The following is a 23,581-nucleotide window of genomic DNA, read 5'->3' as shown; positions in this document are numbered from 1 at the left end:
TCCAGGTAATATGCAAAAATCAGGGCCTTCAAAAATACTGAGTGGAATTTATCAATATGTTAATTTAAACTGAGTGTAAAGTAAATCGGCATGAAATGACTATAAAAGGAGATCACAATACAATTCTTTATTAATATATACCTAGATAATAAATATGAATAATTTTCAGAAATTATTACAGTAATCATTTCTTACAGGATTATTCAGTGCAATATACCCTTTCCTGTGACATGCCAATATCTAGGAAAACATTTTCTAATATATAATTTTGGAACCTTTGATAACTCTAATTATATATAATTTTGAGCATATTGAATACTCACTGCATGGTCAAAAGCAACACAGTTTATCACCATGAAATTCTTTAGGTTGTATTTGTAGGGGGTATAATTTCCATGCCAGGCGACCACATTGAATGGAGAGAAACCCTGTGATATAAATAGGTAGATTCTTTGTTCACTGATGTGATTAATACAAACAAAACAGTATTTCCATCCTAGACACATGAAAAGTATCAAATAGGAAGACTCTTAACATATACAACAAATATTAAATGCTGCATCAACAGACTTGTAAGTGTTTTTTTGCCTGTGGGCCATTAACATATTAGCTGTCATACAGCCATTTGCTTGAGCTGTGATTGAGACTTCATTGTGTGTGTACCTACAGTACCAATTAATTTACACCTCTGATTTAGTATTATTGACTGTTCATAGCTCAGTTATATGTATTGTCTAATGGTAATGTGGATGATTACACTTTTAAAACTGAAAAAAAGTACATGAATGTGAACAGTAGGGAGTGTTATCCTTGATTCATTATGGTTCCTAATAGTTAATTCTGCCATCACTTACCTGCTGAGCTACAAACAGCTTTCCCTGGTATTTGTTCACAACTGTATATCCACTGGGAGCCTTGTAATCTTCATAACATGCAACAGGAACCAGGAAGTCTCTGGGATTGGCCAAGCCGTTGGCACCTGCCAGAGGATATGTTATGGTGAGGGGGTTGTTATAATAGTAAAGAAATAAAGTGAAGTAGATAAATTGTTTAGCTACCAATTGGTCCAAGATCGGGTAGTTCAAAATGGGCTCCAAACACCTCCAGGATGTACCCTCTGGTCTCGCCAAATACATCAACCTTGAAACACATTCCTTGCTACAAACAAACATGAAACTGTTTATTACACCTTGGACCTAACAGTGGGTCTTATAAAAGCTGAAACATTCGTCAATAGTCTTTGAGGAAGAACACCATCTAATTAGTCTGAGGTGAGAATTAAATTGCCTTTGCCAGTTCTACTCTTAAGACATAACGAAAACGTTGGGATAGAACCAAAAAAAATGAATTGTACTTTAAAATAAAATGATCCGGTTGTTGTGCATCTCCATTCTATAGAAGTGTTTCAGTTGTTCAATTAATAGGCCTAAAATGAGATCAGAATTAGGAATTTGTGATTCTGGCTGGTAAAATGAGAGTGGCAAACATTTTGAGGCTGTTTAACTAGAATTAGACCCATGCTAGATTTATTAAATTAGTTAAAGTATGTAACTGAGTATATTATCAAAGGGTGTCCCCCCCGAGTTAAACCTTAAATCCACTGTTAGAATGGGTTTGAGAAAGCCCTGGTGCTGTTAGAATATTTGTATCACATTTGGTACTTTATGCTACAGTCCCGGCCCCCACATCCATCTGCAGGTACATTTATTGAGGATACATTTCTACAACATAAAGTAAATATAAGAACTGGCTGCTTAGATTTCCAGTGGTCACTTTGTTGTTAACAAAATATTTTGGAAATGGTGTATAGTTCAGTTCTATTTAACTTCTGTATTATTACATTTCCTATTTACAAGTTCAGCATGATGTGAAAGAGTGCTCAGCATCCAAGAGTTTACTGGAGCATGGACACCACGTACAGGAACATGGCAGGACAAACCACCCTAGTGGGTACTTTGTGAATAGCAGCCTCTTGCAGACTGGGCACCCCTTCTCAGTTATTAAAATCAAATGGAAAATAATGCTCAATAAAAGTACACACACAATGAACAAGTAATATGTGCCACATTCATTTATACTGTACTAGCTGTCCCCTGCGCCTCCACCCACATAGTAGTGAAACAAGAAAAACCTTAAAAATCAATAACAAAAAAAAAAAAGTTGTAGTTCTGGCCAAGCGGAAGGTAGGTATGTACACTTCCAACATCAAACATTGGCACTGTATCTGATCATGTTCAGCTCTGATGGGAAAGCGTCCCCCACGTGGGGAGAAGAGCACGTGGCGGTGATATCTCTGGAAATCAGAAGCTACCCTCTAAAACACACGTAGCTCTGATCTCTCTATCAAAAACATCAAACGTTACTCCTTAACAATCTGTAGATGATAATGTCTGTTGAACAAACAGGTATCGCTAGCTAAGCAGAGGCAAGGTACACTCCAACACGTGGCGAGAGGTATAGCGACTCACATGGAGGCTGGCACATGAGTGACGAGGGCCTCGCCACTCTCCCATTGGCCTGCAGCTGCTTTCTCGGATTCGCGTAAATGAATCGGTACTGCAAGCGAACTATGGTACTTACAGCGATGAGAGAATCAACTGGAATGTTCAAGCAAATTATAGAAATACAGTGGTGTGAAAAACTATTTGCCCCCTTCCTGATTTCTTATTCTTTTGCATGTTTGTCACACAAAATGTTTCTGATCATCAAACACATTTAACCATTAGTCAAATATAACACAAGTAAACACAAAATGCAGTTTTTAAATGATGGTTTTTATTATTTAGGGAGAAAAAATCCAAACCTACATGGCCCTGTGTGAAAAAGTAATTGCCCCCTGAACCTAATAACTGGTTGGGCCACCCTTAGCAGCAATAACTGCAATCAAGCGTTTGCGATAACTTGCAATGAGTCTTTTACAGCGCTCTGGAGGAATTTTGGCCCACTCATCTTTGCAGAATTGTTGTAATTCAGCTTTATTTGAGGGTTTTCTAGCATGAACCGCCTTTTTAAGGTCATGCCATAGCATCTCAATTGGATTCAGGTCAGGACTTTGACTAGGCCACTCCAAAGTCTTCATTTTGTTTTTCTTCAGCCATTCAGAGGTGGATTTGCTGGTGTGTTTTGGGTCATTGTCCTGTTGCAGCACCCAAGATCGCTTCAGCTTGAGTTGTCGAACAGATGGTCGGACATTCTCCTCCAGGATTTTTTGGTAGACCGTAGAATTCATGGTTCCATCTATCACAGCAAGCCTTCCAGGTCATGAAGCAGCAAAACCACCCCAGACCATCACACTACCACCACCATATTTTACTGTTGGTATGATGTTCCTTTTCTGAAATGCTGTGTTCCTTTTACGCCAGATGTAACGGACATTTGCCTTCCAAAAGTTCAACTTTTGTCTCATCAGTCCACAAGGTATTTTCCCAAAAGTCTTGGCAATCATTGAGATGTTTCTTAGCAAAATTGAGACGAGCCCTAATGTTCTTTTGCTTAACAGTGGTTTGCGTCTTGGAAATCTGCCATGCAGGCCGTTTTGCCCAGTCTCTTTCTTATGGTGGAGTCGTGAACACTGACCTTAATTGAGGCAAGTGAGGCCTGCAGTTCTTTAGACGTTGTCCTGGGGTCTTTTGTGACCTCTTGGATGAGTCGTCTCTGCGCTCTTGGGGTAATTTTGGTCGGCCGGCCACTCCTGGGAAGGTTCACCACTGTTCCATGTTTTTGCCATTTGTGGATAATGGCTCTCACTGTGGTTCGTTGGAGTCCCAAAGCTTTAGAAATGGCTTTATAACCTTTACCAGACTGATAGATCTCAATTACTTCTGTTCTCATTTTTTCCTGAATTTCTTTGGATCTTGGCATGATGTCTAGCTTTTGAGGTGCTTTTGGTCTACTTCTCTGTGTCAGGCAGCTCCTATTTAAGTGATTTCTTTATTGAAACAGGTGTGGCAGTAATCGGGCCTGGGGGTGGCTACGGAAATTGAACTCAGGTGTGATACACCACAGTTAGGTTATTTTTTAACAAGGGGCAATTACTTTTTCACACAGGGCCAAGTAGGTTTGGATTTTTTTTCTCCCTAAATAATAAAAACCATCATTTAAAAACTGCATTTTGTGTTTACTTGTGTTATATTTGACTAATGGTTAAATGTGTTTGATGATCAGAAACATTTTGTGTGACAAACATGCAAAAGAATAAGAAATCAGGAAGGGGGCAAATAGTTTTTTACACCACTGTATATCTAAATCTGTTTAGTAGTTCTCTCGTGAAAAACAGATAGACAGACACTGGATTTTATATAGATATAGATATACAATAGGTGCATCTAGAAACTGATTTGTATAATATAAAAATGTTAACCAAATGCTTATCTTCCCATCATGTTTTAAAATTCTCAGTGTTACCTGAATCACACAGATTTCATTTGGTTCCACCATCATCTTCCCAAATTCTGTTGTAATGAGTAGTTTTCCAAGCTGTGGTACTGAAACAACATATGCAAGACAAAACTGAATTTGAGGGGAAGGTAGAAAGTAGAAAACTTCACACGTTTCAAACAAACAAATAGGAAGCAAATGGCTCAAAAGTGGTGATTGCTAATTTGGTAAACAAAACACGAATATTGGTATATATCAGACCAAAATCTGGGATATTCTGCCAACTCAACACATCTTTTATCATTTTTTTATCTCATATGCACTATGCATGTAGTGGCCCAGTGGGTGGCATGGTGGTACAGCAGTAAGAAGAACAGGATTCACGTCTCAGGTGTTCACTGCATGTTTGCCACATGGGCTTCCTCTCCTCCCATCATCCAAAAACCTGCAGGATAGGTTAATTGCTGTTACTAAATTGGCCCAAGTGTGTGTGTGTTCACCCAGTGATGGAAAGGCATTCTGTCCAGGTGTTACTCCTGCCTTATGCTCCATGATTGATGGGATTGTCTCCCATGATCCTGTCCAGATAAGGGGGTAAAGAAGATGGAAGGACGGACAGTGGCACAGTGTCTAATACTCCCGTATCACATCTCCAGGACATTGGGTTTGAATCCTGGGCCAAGTCATTGTCTGTGTATGTTTTGCATGTTCTCTCTGTACCTGTGTAGGGTTTTTATTTAAGCCCTTCTGCTTTCCCCTCAAATGTCAACAGTGTGCATTTTGATTTGGACTGCTGTGGAAGTGTGCACACATTGAAATGGATTGGCACCCTGTCTAAGGTTGCATCCTGCCAATAGGGTAAAGCAAAAATCAAATCAAACTAGTAAGAGGTATATCTCAGAGAAACTCTTTACATTTTCTAACCAAGTAATTGCCAGGCAGAATTCAGATCTTGTCCTGGACACAATCATTATGGAGTTTGCTAATTATTTCCATATCTAAAGTAGTTTTCCTTTAGAGAGAGAGAGAGAGAGGTTAGGAACCTGCACTGATACAGCGCATTACCACACCCAACACATGACAAACCAGCTCAGGATCCCAGATTAGGACATGAGTGCAGCCATACAATGGGTGAAACCTCAGCAACACACTAGTTCAGATGGAATGGAACTGTGGCTCAACAGGTGGTCCACTTTATCTGACTTAGTAGAATGTTTACCTCTGATTTGTGTATTTACTGATCCAGTTCAGGGTTGTAGCTGAACCAGAACCTGTCCTGATGGCATCAGACAAGCGACAGAAGTCAACCACTGAAGGGGCATCAATAGAAAGTTCACTCGAGAATTTTAATTATTGAAAAAGGTGCAAATCCGGGCATAATAGTATACTCACCAATAAGAAAATCACCATCTGCATTGTAAAAGCATCTGCAACAATATTTAACAATGGACATTAATTAAATTAAGTTGCACATACATCTAGAAATGCACAGCTTCCTAATACTTGTTAGGCATGTCAGGTGCAAGTACTACACAATTATTTTCCTAGTCCTTAATATGCAGAGATGTTTTATCAATATCTTTTATTATTGATTATAAACATTGAACATGCAGTATGATTTTTTTCGCCAAAATAAGCACATGTAAAAGAAGATTGTAGCTGGAACTATTAATAAAGCATTTAATGCATAAAACTATAAATGTAAAAGATTGGCCTTAATAATTCTAAACATATTTGTGAATTTCCCCTTGGGATTAATAAAGTATCTATCTATCTATCTATCTATCTATCTATCTATCTATCTATCTATCTATATAGTGCCTTGTCCTTGTCTATCTATCTATCTATCTAATCTAATTATATAGTGCCTTGTCTATCTATCTATCTATCTATCTATCTATCTATCTATCTATCTATCTATCTATCTATCTATCTATCATATCCATGGGCTAGTAGTTTTCTGTATATGGAACTAAGTGTGGGTTTCTTTCAAGTTTGTGTTTCAGGTTTGAATATTCAATTAAACTGCATTGCAAGTAGTAGAAAGCACACAGTCAGTTTAAAGCATATAATAAATGGAGGACACCACTGCATGGCTCTACAGGTAGGTAGCAGGTGACTGGAGGACAGTTACGAGTATCACCACTCTGCAGCCAATGAGTTGGTTTTTTAAATTGGAAGGTTGCTGGTTCAATCCCTGCCTCTTACTCAAGGTCCCTTAATCTACTTGTCGTCCAGTTGTAAAATGTATGTACTGTATATAAACCAATCTTGTTTAATGTTATAGTTGTAAAGTGACTTACAGTGGTGGTCACTGTAGAAAGATGCTGGACAAAACAAAATGTATGGGAATAGTGGATGACATGGAAAAAAGGAACAGGCAGTACTCCAGGTGTTTTGCCTTCTTCAGCTGGGGTCCCCTTCGTACAAATTTAAGCTAGTATATGGAGAGATGTAAGGCAGGAGACCCCCTCTCTACAATTCCCATCTGCCACCCAACACGTGTAGCATTATAGTACTGCGAGGTTGTGAGTAGTGTCAGTTTGGAGGCCTTGAAAGAAAAACTGACCATACTCTGAAAAGTAAAGGGTAGAAGTACTGGTACAATGTCTTGCTGAGTTTTGGCTGACTTCAACCACTGCTGGTACACATGGAAAAACTTCTGATACTCCAAACAATAAAATCTAGAAGTGCTGAAACAGAGTAGTGGTGAGTACCAGCCCACTTCAAGCACTGGACTGCAGTCTGGCCCGTACACACAGGGCCGACTGTCGTTATAGGGGTTGGTAAAGGACAAAGGCTCATCTGAGAGGGAAGGAAGGTCAGAACAGATAAAATGCCTGCTAGAGAGAGATAAAATATCTAAAAGGAAGACCCAATAAGGCAATAGAATTTTGTTTTGTGTGGGTTCGTTTGTTATCTTTTTAACAAACTTCTTGTTAATTCTTTGTACCTTTTGAGATTAAGCTATAAAACAGTTTAAGTTTTTTTTCTGACATTTTCTTATATTTCCTACACTTATTGTCCCCTGTAGCTTCTTTTCTAACAAAGAGTGGTCTTGCTTTTTAAATGCAATCAACATACCTTGGGTAAAGGTTGCTCAGTTGCTTTCACAAGGAATTAGACGTGGTTTAATTCTAAGGAAAAACTGTAATGTCACAAAAAGCACCCACGTTGTAACCTGCTCCATGTTGTGGAGATGGTGTATTGATACCTTTTGCTAGGTTCCGTCCTCCAACTTGCAGGGAAAACTCAGGGGTTGGTGGCAGGATTGGTACTCCAGCTACTGTAAAAACCTCACATTGTCCCAATCCATTTGAACTAGGGTGGTGCTGAGGTGTCACTTGTTGCACGGCTGTGCTCGGGTCCTAATGTGGGACTTTGAGGTGGTTCATGTGTGGTGGGTGCGGTGATGCTCTGTATCGGTGCATGCTCCCAACCTCTCTCTTCTCTGTCTCTTGTTGACTGCAGACACCTGTCCTTACCCACATTTCACCAGCTCCCCACTACAATTCACCACTTCATATATACACACACAATATATAAATAGAACGTACTTGTCAGTCATGGAGATGTTGCAGGCATAAATATGGACAGCAATGCCATTGTGAGATCTAACATCGCCAGCACCACACAGGGTATGCAAACCCTGCAATAAAGAATATTTTGCAGAAAGTCTTATTGTGAAGAAAATGATTTGAGAAATATATTTTTTTCATTAAAATGTTACATAGAAACTTTTAACTAAATAATTGTAATAATAGTTAAAATAATTAAATTACAGATTTTGCAGAATTGTTTGCATTATATTTTACTTTACAATTACCATCTAAAAACAAAGTATTATTATCGTCATAGAGTCTCAGAGATCTGAAAGAGCAAATATAATATCAATGAACAATGCCGCTCTCGTACATAACATTCTTAAACCTGCTTAATCCAGTTCAGTGTTACAGGAGCTGGAGCCTAGGAAACAGCACCGGACAGGGTGCCAGTCCATCACAGGGCCCACTTATACGCACATTCACATTCACACAGGGGCCAATTTGGAACTGCCACATTAAAGCAAAGAGGAAAAGAACATGGAAAAGCAGAGTACCCTTAGGAAGACCCACAGAAATATGGGAAGAATGTGCAAACTCCACACGGTTAACACTTGAGCATATGATATGACCACAGGGCAGTGGATATGTGAAGCCGCAGCAGCATAACTGCTTTATTACAGAGTTACTTGCTCTTATCATGCACAAATGTTCTGATATATTTTCAAGAATAAAATGAAAATGTATACCTTTTGGCCACTTTATTAAGTCAGCCTTCTTGTTAATGAGAATAGACTCTTAGATTCTTCAAAACGGCCACTCATGTGGCTGCAACTGAATACACTAAGAAAGGAATGCTGCTAAAAGGTGGGATTAGAGTCAACCTGGTAGTTTATAGAAATGAGCTATTCCTCAAGTAGAAAGAGCGGCACGTGTACTCTGGACATCTTCTCCTTTGAAGGTTTCATTAGAACAATTGTGACGAGAAAAGGCCTTTCAGCCCAAAAGACATGTTTATACTATACACGGCTCTGGAGCTGTCCAGGCGCCCTCTGTCAGGTTGGTCTCTTTCATGTGAGGCTGCCCTCTTGTGCCCCGGGGGAGGTGCTGCTTTTGATATGTCTGCATTCTTCCTTAAATTAAAGTCCTACTTTCCACCATAGTATTTGGTAATGTATTCCATCTGTCTGTGGTTTGTGGGAGAAAACTTGCCCTTAGGTTTTCAAATGTGCCAATGTGTTCTTATTGAAGAACATATTTTAAAGTAAAACGATCCACTGTACCAATTCCTTTCATAATTTTATATACTTTGATCATGTGATTTCTTAATCTCTGTTTGCTTAAACACCTTATCAAAGGCCTTCTAAAATCCAATATAAATATATGCCTGGCCGGGACACCCCTTCACCACTTCTGCCAGGGGGACAAGGGGGACAAGCCCAGTATCACCTCCTGGATGCTAGATGGCAGCCTCCCTGGGTTGCAGCGGTGCCTCGGACTCCCCCAGGGCTTCATGAGGGTTGGAGTTCTGTGCAGCTCTTTTGGGTTCTGCAGGTGCCGCCAGGAGGTGCTGCAACAGGAGCGGCTGGCTCCTTTTGGACATTGGTTTCGCCTTACCTGGAAGTGCAGCCAGATGTTGGCAATCAAACACCTGGAGCACTTCAGGGTACCCAATAAAAGGGAGCCAACAACCACTATTTGGCGGCCAGAGTCGGGAGGAAGAAGGACAAAGCTGTGGACGTAGAAGAAGAGAGTGTTTTGTGGAGTGGTTTCAGTGCTTGGGACTGTGTTGTGGCTGTAGGGATTACTGGGAAGACGCACCCTCCAGCTGAAGAAAAATAAAAGTCTTTTTATTTTATACATGCCTCCTGTGTCAAGACTGTGCCGGGTTGGGTGCAATATAGCACCTTTCTTACTATATATATATATACTCAGCAAAAAAAGAAATGTCCTGTGACTTTCAACTGTTTTTACTTTCAGTAAACTTAATGTGTAAATATTTGTATGAACACTAAAAGAGTCAACACCATAAGACAAACTAAAAATGTTTTACAATGTGTCCCTGAATGAAGGGAGGCTCAAAATCAAAAGTACCAGTCAGTATGTGGTGTGGCCACCAGCTGCTTGAAGTACTGCAGTGCATCTCCTCCTCATGGACTGGACCAGATTTGTCAGTTCTTGCTGTGAGATGTTACCCCACTCTTCCACCAAGGCACCTGCAAGTTCCTGGACATTTCTAGGGGGAATGGCCCTAGCCCTCACCCTGCGATCCAACAGGTCCCAGACGTGCTCAATGGGATTGAGATCCGGGCTCTTCCACTGCGAGGATGATCGGCTGTCCTTCCGCTCTCCCTGTAGCGCTGTCTTAGGCGTCTCACAGTGCGGACATGGCAATTTATTGCCCTAGCCACATCAGCAGTCCTCATGCCTCCCTGCAGCATGCCTAATGCACGTTCACGCAGATGAGCAGGAACCCTGGGCACCTTTCTTTGGGTGTTTTTCACAGTCGGTAGACAAGTCTCTTTAGTGTCCTGCGTTTTTAGAACTGTGACCTTAAATGCCTACTTTCTGTAAGCTGTTAAGGTCTTAACGACCATTCCACAGGTGCATGTTAAGTAATTGATTATGGTTAATTGAACATGCATGGAAAACATTGTTTAAACCCTTTACAATGAAGATCTGTAAAGTTATTTGGATTTTTAAAACATTATTGTTGAAATACACAGTCCTGAATAAGGGATGTTTCTTTTTTTGCTGAGTATATATATATATATATATATATTTGTATATATATATATATATATATATATTATACTATATATATATATATATATATATATATATACAGTATATAAAAGGATGTGGACTAAGCCTAGTTGTCTTATGGGGCAGCACTGGTGGTGGAAGAAGCTCCAGTCTGGTGTTTCTGAAGTAAATAAGTCCAGAATGGGGTTTAAGCTGCCCCATACTCATAGGCTTACAGCATGCAGAGTTGGGATTTACATTGAAATGAGTGCTGAGCTGGTGGGAGGAAAAGAGGCCAAGTCTAATAAAGATAGAGGGTGGGGAAGGGGATATTTTTTGGCTGTTACTTGAGATAGGCAAGTGGGCAAAGCATGAGAAAACAGTTTAGGGAACATATTGGCGCACAGAGACAGTTGGGAAGTTTTGGTGTTTTAAGATGCTTTTTAGTTCCTGTATGTTTCACTCTTTTATATCTATCCATCCATCCATTTTCCAACCCACTGAATCCGAATACAGGGTCACAGGGGTCTGCTGGAGTCAATCCCAGCCAACACAGGGCACAAGGCAGGAACCAATCCTGGGCAGGGTGCCAACCCACCGCAGGACACACACAAACACACCCACACACTAGGGCCAATTTAGAATCGCCAATCCACCTAACCTGCATGTCTTTGGATTGTGGGAGGAAACCCACGCAGACACGGGAGAACATGCAAACTCCACACAGGAGGACCCGGAAGCGAACCCGGTCTCCGAACTGCGAGGCAGCAGCGCTACCACTGCGCCACCGTGCTACCCCCTTTTATATCTACTTTAAGGTAAATAAACTGGCCATATTTGTATTTTCTGGACTTCTTGGTGTTTCCCTCCATACAAAAAGGTTACAGAAACCTTACATTTTCGATAATTTTGCTGTCTGCAGTTTCAGGATCAAACGTTAATGTTATTTGTTAACACAGCAATAAAAGCAACAGAAATGACAACTTACCATGACAAAGTCGACTTTCTTTTCACTTGACTTAGGAACTATGAATGGCTTCCATCGGAGCTGAAAAACAGCATGTAACCTCAAATATTAGTTATAAACTAACACAGAAAGATAAAAAACCCATTTATACATGAATGTGCACTGCATTATTGGTAAGCAAGTGTACATTCACTTTGTATTTCCTATCTTCAGGTGCAGATATCACACTACTTATGCAGAAAGTCAGTTGTGGTGAATACACATTAAAATCTCAACATCACTTTACACCATCACTCTTTTTCCATAATTTCTCTATTGCAGAATTTTAACTTGTTTAATCACACTTTTAACATGCTTATGTTTTTACCTTAAAGAGAATTTCTTGTCAAGATATTTTTATAGTCTGTTATAGGGCATATCCTGTTGGCAACAGTTAAAGAAAGTGGCAGGAGCATCAACAGGTTGGCACAAAGCAGGAGAAACACTCACAGAAGCCACCAGGTGAGCCACACAGGCAAGTGGAGAGAGAGCCTGAGTGTGCAGACAGGGTGGCTGCTTTAAAGGGGGTACCCTATGTACGTCTGCTGAAATGGCATTTAGTGGTGTAGAAGAAGCCCAGACACAGACAGACACCCAGACCAACAATGTCTCAAAAACACACGCATTCATTTTCTTCAGTCTTTTCCGGCTCACAATACACAAACGCACAATATACAGTAGCTCAGTCCTTCCTTTCCTTCTCTCTTTTCTTCTCTGCCACCTCCACTCCTCTCTCGCAAGCCCTGTGTTCTGCCTCCCGACTCCGGCTCCCCGAATGGAGTGAGGCGGCCTCTTTTATACTGCACCCTGATCATCTTTTGGCAGCACTTCCAAGTGTGGTGGAAATGCTGCAGACCACGGCTCCGGAGCTGTCCAGGTGCCCTCCTTCATCTGAGGCTGCCCTGTAATGTCCCGGGGGAGGTACTGCTGTTGATATGTCCTCTCCCTTGGTCTTCTCCTCAGAAGGGCGTCCCGGCCAGGCAAGGACCCCTGGTCATCTATCACAGTGGGCATACCAGTATGAAAGAGAGATGTCTAGCCAAAGTACAAGATTGCAGTGTTCCCTTAAAATGCTTGATGGCCAGACACCTTGAAAGTGAAGGAGGATCAAATATTACCCTTCCTAAGCCTAGGTGTCTAAATGTTCTGGTCTAAATTTATTACACAGCGTTCTTTTGTTATTTTTATATCCATCTTTAGTAGTGGAATGAGAATGATAGAGGAAGAAAGATAAAAATTCCAAACAACTCGTGTACATTTCATTTAAATAAACAAATCATTAATACAAATAACAAATAAAAGTAAAGAAATTTTCTACCTGATTAGGCTCAGGCTCAACTTCATCCCAGTTATGTGTTAAATAGCCTTGCTCCATGGGGGCAAACGGCTTGTGGCAAACTGAAGGCAGGATTCGGTAGAGCCAGCTGTAAAGTGTATCCAAAAACACATGATTATTTTAAATATGTGATCTGTTGATGGAGCTTTCAAAAGAAGAAGCCCTTGGCATTCAGATTTCACATTATGTGACTCAATGGAAAGTCTGAAATGTGAAAGTACACCTTAAGAGAAGGATGTAGGAGCCATCACTACCAACACATCCAGACAGTGTTCAGGAGCCATTAAGAGGGCTGACAGATTGTTAGGTCGTGATGTTTAGAGTAAAAGTGGAAGGAGATTATGCTTAAGCTTTATAACATGCTAGTGAGGCCACACCTGGAGTACTGTGTTCAGTTTTGGTCACCTGGCCACAAAAAAAGACATAGCAGCACCAGAAAAAATCCAGAGAAAGGCGACTAGGCTAATTTCAGGACTAAGAGGTATGAGCTATAAGGAGCTATTGAAGGTGTTGAGCATTTTCAGTTTAAGCAAATGGAGATTACTAGGTGACATGTTTGAAGTGTTTACCATTATGAAAGAAATTGATAGAGTGGATTGAGATTGTTACTTTAAAATGCGTTCAACAAGAACACTGGGGCACAGTTTGAAGCTTGTTAAGAGTACATTTTGCACAAATGCTAGACAGTTTTTCTTCATGCAGAGAAGCACCGACATATGGAATAAATGACCAAATATTGTGGTGGAGAGTAGGACTTTAGGGACCTTCAGATGTCAACTTTATGTTACTTTGGACAAGCTTTGTTGGGCTTAATGGCCTGATCTTATCTACATTTTTCATGTAAAGTAAGTGAGATGAGCTGCTATGCTTGCTCCTAGAGTGGGGTCCTGGCTGGGAAAGAAAAGGTTTTTATACTGTACATTTATTCAGCTACCAGTAGGGATTAAGAATTACTGAAGAACAAGGTAAACCTTTTTGATGCTTCTATTCGGGAATAGCTTCCACACCAACAAATTATTCACAAATTGGTAAAGTTTTACAAAATTAAAAAATATTACCAAGACATTTATTTTAAACAGTGATTTATTCTCATTGGAAATGCAAGCATATATTTAAATATTTATCCATCTATTTACCGAGTTGTCTAAATTTATTTTTAGGGTTGTAGGAAGCCAGAGCCTGTTCCAGCAGTGCTAGGTGCAGGACACAAAGCAATCCTGCATGGTGCATTGGGCATATTGGCACACACACTCACACTTGTGGGACAATTTAGAGTCACCAAATGATGCAACATATACAGTGTGTTCCAGACAGGCAGCCCAACATGGGTTTGAGACTCATTGTCCTGGAGCTGAGAGGTGCCCACCCTAAACACAATGCCACCTGCATCCATAACATTTTCTAAACTTTTAGCATGAATATCAAGTTTTACATTCCTGATATTGTTGGTCCAGTTGTACGTTTGTGGTTACATATTTGGAGGAAACCATGAGTGAGTTAGTAAAGCCTAACAGCTGTGCTATTTTAGAATCTGAAATCTTCAAACTAGTAAATTTGACCAGAATTAAAATGGTGGTAACAATCCTAAATATTGATTTTACAGTGGATTGAGAAAGTATTCAGACCCGTTCACTTTTTTTAACATTTTGCTATAGCTCAGCCTTGTGCTAAAATCATTTAAATTCCTCTTTCCCTACACAAAGCAATAGTTAATACCCCAGAATGGCAAAGCAAAAACAGGATTTTAGAAAAATGTGCATATTTATAAAAAATAAAAAGCTAAAATTTTACATAGACCCAGTATTCAGACCCTTTACTCAGTACTTAGTTGAAACATCTTTGGCAGCATTTACAGCCTGGTGTCACAACAAGTTTCACACACCTGAATTTGGGGATCTTCTGCCTTTCTTCTCTGTCAGGTTGGATATAGACCATTGGTGGACAACTATTTTCAGGTCTTTCCAGAGATGCTTAATTGGGCTCAAGTCTGGCCTCTGGCTGAGCAATTCAAGGACATTTCCAAGGGGGCCCCCAAACCACACCTGTGTTGCTTTTGCTTTGTGCTTAAGGTCATTGTCCTGTTGAAGGGTGAACCTCTGACTCAGTTTGAGGCTCAGAGCACTCTGGAGGAGGTTTCCTTTGAGGATATCTCTGTACTTAGCTCTGTTTAGCTTTGTCTCAACCCTGACTAGTCTCCCAGTCCCAGCTGCTAAAAAAACACCCCCAAAGCATTATGCTGTCACCACCATACTTCATCGCTGGAATGGTATTGCCCAGGTGATGCGAAGTGCCTGGCTTCCCCCAGCCATGACGCTTATCTTGGTCTCTTCAGACCACAGAATCTTGTTTCACACTGTCTAAGATTCCTTTAGGTGCCCTTTTGCAAATTCCAAGTGAGATTTCATTGGGGTGCTCTGCCGTAAAGCCCAGATCAGTGCTGCTGTGATGGTTTACCTTCTGAAAGTTTCTTCCAACTCCAAACAGGCTCTCTGGAGCTCAGCCAGAGTGACCATTGAGTTCTTGGTCACCTTTTACCAAGGTCCTTGCTCAGTTTGGTTGGGTGGCCAGTTCTAGGGAGAGTTTTGGCTGTCCCAGCCTTCTTCCATTTAAGAATTACAGAGGCCCCTGTGCTCTTGAGAACCTTGACTGCTGCAGGGTTTTTTTGTGATTTTCTCTAGATCTGTGCTTTGACACAGTCCTGTCTAAAGTCAATTCCTTCAACCTAAAGGCTTGGTATTTGTTCAGATATGCATTCTCAATTCTGGGGGTTCATATACAAAGGTGTGTGTCTTTTCCAAATCATGTCTAATCAATTCAATTGACCACATGCGGACTAAAAAACAAGGTGTAGAAATATCTCTATGATGATCACTAGAATGGGATGCACTTAAACCAAATTTTAAGTGTCAGAGCAAACGGTCTGGATACTTGTGTCAATGTGATATGTCTATTTCTTTTTTTTTTATTTTTTAATACTAGGGGGCTTCACCCCCTGCTCACTTTGCTTGCCAACCCCTGTGTTTGGTTAATCGGATATACAATTTTAATTTTTTTTTTCTTTAGAATTGTTTCAATTTCATTATTTGCACTTTTACTTTAAAGCTTCATTAAAAACAATATTTTTTGGAGACACATTGTGACAACGCAACGTATAACTGCCTGTGAGTGACTATTGTTTCTGTTTCTCTAATAAATAATCAGACTTTTTCTAATGTTTGTCCCTGTGATTTATTGATTGTCATAGCAAAAGCTATTCTCATGGTAAACTTGTAAACATTTTAATACGAATGGCATATCACGATCTCCTTTGGTGTGTAATGTTATTCGTGGAATATATACATTACCTTTCTTTTTGCCTGTTAAAATTTGCATCGCTTCTCCGTGATCATAAATATACACCTGACCGAATTGTGTATTCTTTGAAATTCAACTTGTCATTGTTTTAACTGTTGCAGTACCACAGATTCTCATAGCGTGTGGTCCATTGTTGTGTAAATCCACGTTTTGTGCATTGAATGATGCAAATGCGAAGACTTTGTTGTCTACTCTTTGCCTTTTATTTCTGACCTCGATTTTTCCTTCTCTTTTTTCAGTTACACCTGGTTCTGATAATTAATTACCTTTTGTTTTGCGCTAATGCAATCTTTTCTATCTTTTCTTTGATACTGTAGCGACTGACATGATAAAGTGTCACAAACGTTTTACTTCAACAATCGCGGACTTCGTAACCCCAAACACAACTTTCTAGCACCCTCTCCAATCCCTCATCCTCCATGTCTCGCCCCCCTTACCGCATCAATCAACACCCCGCTATCAGTCTTCCGTGCTGTACTCCGCCCTCCCTCAATTGGACCGAACAGTCACTTAAAACCAAAAAGGCTGCAACCTGGCTGGGATGCTGCAATACTTTCGAATTTTACTGGTTTCATAATCTATCTGCCTTTTTTTTCTCTCCAACGCCTTTGGGTGTCTATTCTCCGTATTGTCCTTCTACGCTTTATATGTGTTGAGAGCACAGGATGTGTGTGCACTACGTGCTTTTACATGAGTGACTGTTTTTTGATGGACGTGCTCTTATATGATATCTGTTGTAAGTAGGGTGTGTCTTGCAAGAATCTCATGTTCCACATCCCCGCGAGACGGCCCTGGGACAATCTCTTGGCAACAAGTCTTATGTTTACGGTCCCCACGAGACGCTCAGTGGCAAGTGTCTTTCGTCTCGCGGGTCTTTTAAATGTCTTTCGAGAACTTCCGAGAAGATCACGCATCGTGCCTTGCTTTTGCTTTCCAGGATTTCTTTTTTATAATAGAGAGAAATTAACAAAACTTTCTAAAATCCTTTGGTTTGTCATTCTGGGGGTATTAAGTGTTGCTTGATGATTTTAGCCCAAGGCTTTAACATAGCAAAATGTGAATAAAGTGTAGGTGATTGAGTACTTTCTGAATACACTATATACTGTACATCACCTTTCAAATAAGTGCATTATAAAAATCTTTTTTGCATTATCAAATATGTGTTGTCATTTAGAACCACAAGAGTCTCACTGGTCATAACATGACAGATTAAGCAGCACCACCTCCTTGATCTGTTGTATCATTCACATTCACAAGATGTTTCTGTTACTTTCCTTCGTGCATCCTAGCCCTCTGGTCTATAGTTGCACATTTGCTTTCCGTAAACTTAACTGTAAAATTCCCGTTTTTCCTTCACACTTTCTCCTTGCAGATGATCCTTCCATTCTTTTTAATTATTGCCAAAAATAAAGTCTTCTTATTGGGTGCTGATTGTTACATCTAGAGGGAAATCCTCAGAACTGATGACAGTTCAACACTGGGTTGTTTCATTTTTTTTTTTAATTTCATTTATTTAGAAATATCCACTGCTAGAACTAATAATACTTCTAAATCAGTCAAGCTATGGTAGGTACCGTAGGAGGCAGATGATGCGCTCAAATCCTATGTACTAAGCTTTTGTTCTATTTTTATTTTTAGTCTCCCTTTTCCCTTTCTATTTTTTAGCACCTTAACATTGGTGTCTGTCTCTTTTGTGTTCCTAGTTCTCTTTAGCTGAAAACTCCAGAGCGATGTGTGGGGGTGCGATTATAGGGTTGCTGGCGGTTGATTTTCTTAATTTTGTTTTGTGGCATGGATTTCATGTTGGGGATGGAGGGAGAGTGGATTTTATGCATTTACTGGGTGGGATTGGATTTTATCACTGTGGTATTACCTTTGTTATTTGAAACTCTGTGACTGTTTGTTTTTATAGGTGATTAACTAAATAAAAATGTGATCTTAAAAAAGCAGTTCTTATTGTGCAGCACTTTGTGTGTCCACTGCTGTGAAGTGGAGAGTTGAACCTTATGGAGTAGAAGGTACATGTGGGAAGTACTCAGGTAGTTTCCTGAAATATAAATGAGTACCAATAACAATAATGCTAAGAGTCATGATGTACATGGCCAATTTATGTCTTGAGACCCCCATTATCATATCTGTGTTGCTGACTATAAATTAAAAGAATGAATGTATTCTTACCTTCGCTTATTAGTCTGCCGGGGACATGTAAAAGCAGATCCAGATAGTTGTTCTGCATATAGGCCGTAGGGGCAGACTTGGGGATTGTTCTGTGTTAGCAAAGATGACAAGATTTTATTTAGTAAACACTCATTTTATTGTTTATGGTCATCACTCAGTACTTATTGATGAAATAGCTCTTTGTATAATGACATTGTCACAAAGCACTTTACAGAACAATATCATAAGAAACACCATTACAGTTTACTCTATCCTAGCCTGAAGTACCTGGTGTTGTGCAGGTTTGTCTGTGCAATGTGTTGTGGTTTTTTAAATGGTTACCCTTTAAACACCACTGGCTGAGATGATGGTGTTCCATTTGTCGTCTACACTATCTTTCTGATAACAATTAATTCTTCAGTTGTTCTCATGAGAAGAGAATTTGTTCTTTTTGTGTATGATTGGATTCCATAATTTTGCTAAATCCTTGCTGGGTTGGAACAATGAACATGCTACTCCTTTGTATTTTCTCATTTACTGCGGTTTCATGAATGGACGTTTAATCCCACATTAATAAACGTGGTGGCTAGTTGTATAGTTGAATCAATCATACGATATGTAAGTTGGGTAAAACTATCAGTTTGTGTGTTGTTCTCTGTATTGCACCCAGCCCCATAATGAAACTTTTCAAATTTCATAAGTTCTACATGATAAATTGGGTTAACTGTAATCTACTGTACATGCAAAATGTCATTAATTTAATCTCGACCATTTATGAAATAATGCACAAAAATGTTTAAACTTCTGAAAGCTCAGGTAACTTTTATCTTAATTTAGACCAACAGCAATCTACATGCAAAATTTTTTGAACATCGGTTAAGCTGTTTTTCCTTGATTGGCAAACACACAAACAACGCCAGATGCTATGTCATTTTCTAACCTGCTTAATCCAGACTGGGGTTGTGGGTTGCTGGTGTTGTGAAGCCTGTCCCAACTAGCATAGGGTTCAAGGCAGGAACAAAGCCAGGGCACGGTACCAAGCCATCGAAGGGTCAACACACATGCTAGGGGCAACTTAACAGCTAACATAACCTTCATGTTTTTGGACAGTAGGAGAAAACTGGAGCACCCGGAGGAAACCCACACAAACACAGAGAGAACATGCAAAGTCACCGCAGAGAGGACTCAGGACACGAACCCTGGTCTCCTTCATGTGAGGCAGCAGGACTACCACTGCTCCACTGTGCCAACCCTGGACCAGATGTATGGGTTGAAATGAAGTCATTATTATGCAATATGGATAAAAAACATTAAACACTAAAGCTCAGGTTGCATCTGACATTTTGGCACCTTTGGAATAACTAGACTTCACAAATTGTTCATTTGTTTGGTAATGATAAATCTATTATAGTAACCTGATGAACAAGTGCTAGCATCCCATTACTACAGTCTGAAACAGTGATTTTCACAACATGTTAAAAGAGGTAAATACAAAATAAATGTATACATAAATATAATACAATAAATACAAAACCAAAGACCATCCTGTACATATGTGTGTACACGTATTTATGTTACTCTGATTATTTTTCAGCGTTATGTTGCGTGTTTCTCTTGCCTGTCTTTTAGACAAACTGTTGGTCCACAGTGCTCTGGGCTCTGAAGTGGAAGTCTGGGATTAAACTGTCTGGTAGTCATTTTTTTTGTTATTGCATTATATTGTCGCAAAAAACAAGTTATGACTGTCGATACACTTTGATTATCTCCATTTTACTTTATTCATATATTACTAGAAGTAAGCGTAATTCATTCTTTACCTGTCCTTCTGGTAGTGCACCAGGGCATCGTGGATCTTCAGAGGCGAATTCATTGCCAAATCCAGTTAAATACTATAGAAATTTTAAAAGAAAAACACAAAATGATGAAACTCCACAAGTTGCAGTTCTCACCAGGCTGCCTCCTCGCAGTATTATATTTCAGCAGAGCGGATTTGACTGACTAAGCGCCTGGTGATTCGCTGAGCTTAATGCCGTCTTGCGATGACGAAATAGTTTAGGTAACATAACATATAATATGCAATTTTACGTGTTTAGAATTTCTTTTGGGGAAAAATCGACACTCTGCTACCTCGCCGTACTTGTGTCAGTGTTTATGGAGTAATTACAATTACTGTACATTCTATCTCTTCGCGTGGACGCGCGCACACACGCGCACACGCTCACACAATATATACATAACACTGCAAAAAAAAATTTGATTCTCTAACTTAACATTTTCAAGCAACTAATTTCATCACTCTTTTTAAACAGAACTTCTGAGCTATTCTCTTATAATTCTGAAAATAAACACCCAATTTATGTTATAGAGTTAGTTCCTCTGCTTAAAAAAATATTTGTGGCAACTCAAAGTTTTACAGAAGTGGAAATTATAGTAACAGTCTGTATGTATGTATATATATATATATATATAGAGAGAGAGAGAGAGAGAGAGAGAGAGAGAGAGAGAGAGACAAAAGGACACGATTTAGCAAGACAATTTTTAAAAAAAATATTGAGCATGTGCTACAATCACTACAAAAGGCAACATTCAAATTACACCCATTCTTTATTCCCGACAGCATCAGTCAGTAGTGGTGGGCAAACTATACCTCAACCCACCAACTTCAATAAAACACTCCCATTGCCTAAAGCTGTAAACCAACATTAAACACGATTGAAACCCAACATGAAATAAATTCAAGTTAACAGACGAATTTTAGGTGTAGCGCCAGAGACCCCTGGGACGTCAGTGCCGTCCTTCGCTACAATATATATGCAGAGTCTATATATACATTCCGTATATATATATATATATATATATATATATATATATATATATATATATATATATATATATATATATACTGTTTGCGATTTCGTTTACTGTCATTAATGATGTTATCAGAAGGCACTTATCAAAACAAATACGGTAGCGGTGCAATGCATGATTTTGAGAATCCATGGCTTAATAGTTTTATATTATATATGCTGTGCGAAATAAAAGAGAAGGCGGCATTCTATTTTGTAATATTTTTGCAAAATCATGTAATCAAGATTCATCCATTCATTATCGAAATTATACAAGCGATACACAGGTGTTTGTGATCGACGAAAATAGCCTACGTTAACTTGTTTTAGGAGGTAAATGGCATTGGATACTACAACTGAAAAACGGGGATGGATACTTTATTGTGTATTAAAGGTGGAAACCAAAACCGATGCTACAAAAACTCGCGAAGATCGAACAAGTACGAACAGCTGGGCAGATGTGCTTTCACGCTATGTGATTGGCTGCTTTACGAACGCCCACCAGATGAAAATAATTCCGCAAGGAGAGAAACATCACAGCAGCTCGAGAAACGTGTACTGTACAGTACTGTACACGCATCAGAAGAGTAACATTAACTTTCCTTGCCAGTTTTTTTGCACATTCATTAATATCTGCAAAATACTAATCCACTCATGGTAAATGTGAAAAAGGGTTCATTGTCTCTGCGTGTCATTGTCGTGTGCGGAAACTAAAGCATACAATAGCTATTTGAAAAAAATAATAATAATAAAGCGGAGCTACACCCAATCTGATGATAATCATTTTAAAATGAAAATCTCTCTAAATGCATTACTTCGAACATTTTTTTTGCAAACTCGTGAAAACTTTGTTCTGACACATCCACATATAAGTAATGTATAAGCCACGGATATTTTTATGGCATGCTAACTACGACCGAAAGGAAGAAGAGGAACTAAACTACTTGAATGTTATTTGTAGACTTAAAAAAAGAGCTTACAGTACCTCGAGGTCGGACATGCTTGCGCTTTAGTGGTCGCTGTCTACCTGCTGGTTCCCTTGAGTCCCACAAGTAAGAAGAAGCAGTTAGGCTTCAGCAGTCTGCTTTTGAGGGTCATCCAGGGGGTGGAGTGCTGGGGGGGCGGTGGGGTTGATTCGCTGCCAGAGTGTGGTGGCCACGCAATGCACGCTCTCAGGCATGTTATAATGCTGGAATTCTGTGAAGGAGGCACAGTGGCTCAGCGGAAAGGTCAGCCACAGTTCCTAAAAGTTGGATTCCTGCTCCGGTCAGGGACTGTGTGGAGTCGATACATTTTCTGCGATTTCGAGTGATTTGTTTTCCTCCGGTTTTTCAGTTCTTTTCCCACACTTGTGTGTCGACTCCTGATCCTTCGCAAATTAGTGCAGGGGTTTGTGTCCTCAGCATCAATGAAAGTCTGGCTCCTTCGTGGTACCGGGTGCTGCTCATATGGACTTTAGGATCCACGCAGTTCTCTAAGTATAACAGTTTCAGAATGTAATGGGCTAGTGATGATACATTTCTGTATATACTGTAGATAGATAGATAGAACTTTATACGTTTAACCTGCTATCCCCCCAGAATCCCGATTTAACCTACGCGCTTCCACCGAGACGCCCATACCGAGCTTGGCTGCCGCGCACTTTGTCCTGCCATTCGGGTAAAAAGCCAACAAAGTGTAAAGTTCATTGATCTCTTGGATAGTTTTGTAACAGGGCTGTGATAAAACGGCGAGTTTAGTTAGCAAACGCAGTGCAGCACCCTTAACTGTACAATTCTTAATCGTTTTCAATATTGTACTGGATTGGGATATACAGTAGTATAAACCATTAAATTAATGCGATATTTAAAACTAATTAGCTATATTTATTTAGACTCTTCGGTGTGTTTTTAATCACTTTTCATTTCTTTTGTTTTACATTTAATTAAATGCTTAATGATTGCATATTTAGTTTTTCCCAAAAATAAAAACAGAATGTGAAAGTTTTCAACCCTGTGACAGCTTTGAAGAATTTGTGTGGTATGCCCCTTCCCCAAATTAAATCCATATGGATCCAGACTGTGGCTCACAAACAATGACTCAGCAGTTCTCCTCTTTTCATGTATGCAACTGGAACAGCAGCGCTTACTTGATAGTCATGGCTCAGTTATATAAGTGAACGAGACTCGTCCATTCCTCCAGAAGATGTTTTTGGTATGACAGTTTTGTTGTTGGGTAT

At 39.7% G+C, this 23,581-nt stretch overlaps 1 protein-coding gene across 1 annotated transcript in view; it reads right to left on the bottom strand.

Annotated features, from left to right (window-relative positions):
• The window catches only part of hgd (homogentisate 1,2-dioxygenase), a 29,506-nt gene extending 7,034 nt beyond the window's left edge, over positions 1 to 22,472 (bottom strand). Inside the window, exons 1-11 of the mRNA XM_039745608.1 lie at positions 22,349 to 22,472; positions 20,335 to 20,406; positions 18,539 to 18,627; positions 12,989 to 13,094; positions 11,653 to 11,712; positions 7,935 to 8,026; positions 5,770 to 5,804; positions 4,405 to 4,484; positions 1,059 to 1,158; positions 855 to 979; positions 324 to 428 (exon numbers count right to left, since the gene is read on the bottom strand). Of these exons, the coding sequence (XP_039601542.1) occupies positions 324 to 428; positions 855 to 979; positions 1,059 to 1,158; positions 4,405 to 4,484; positions 5,770 to 5,804; positions 7,935 to 8,026; positions 11,653 to 11,712; positions 12,989 to 13,094; positions 18,539 to 18,627; positions 20,335 to 20,406; positions 22,349 to 22,363 (879 nt within the window). The 5' untranslated portion in view covers positions 22,364 to 22,472. The remainder of the gene's footprint in view (positions 1 to 323; positions 429 to 854; positions 980 to 1,058; positions 1,159 to 4,404; positions 4,485 to 5,769; positions 5,805 to 7,934; positions 8,027 to 11,652; positions 11,713 to 12,988; positions 13,095 to 18,538; positions 18,628 to 20,334; positions 20,407 to 22,348) is intronic.
• Between the last annotated feature and the right edge of the window lie 1,109 nt (positions 22,473 to 23,581).

Source organism: Polypterus senegalus, chromosome 2, assembly GCF_016835505.1.
Source record: "Polypterus senegalus isolate Bchr_013 chromosome 2, ASM1683550v1, whole genome shotgun sequence".
Lineage (NCBI taxonomy): Eukaryota > Metazoa > Chordata > Cladistia > Polypteriformes > Polypteridae > Polypterus > Polypterus senegalus.
The sequence above is the reverse complement of the archived record's forward strand: the minus strand, read 5'-3'. Positions and strand labels throughout refer to the sequence as shown.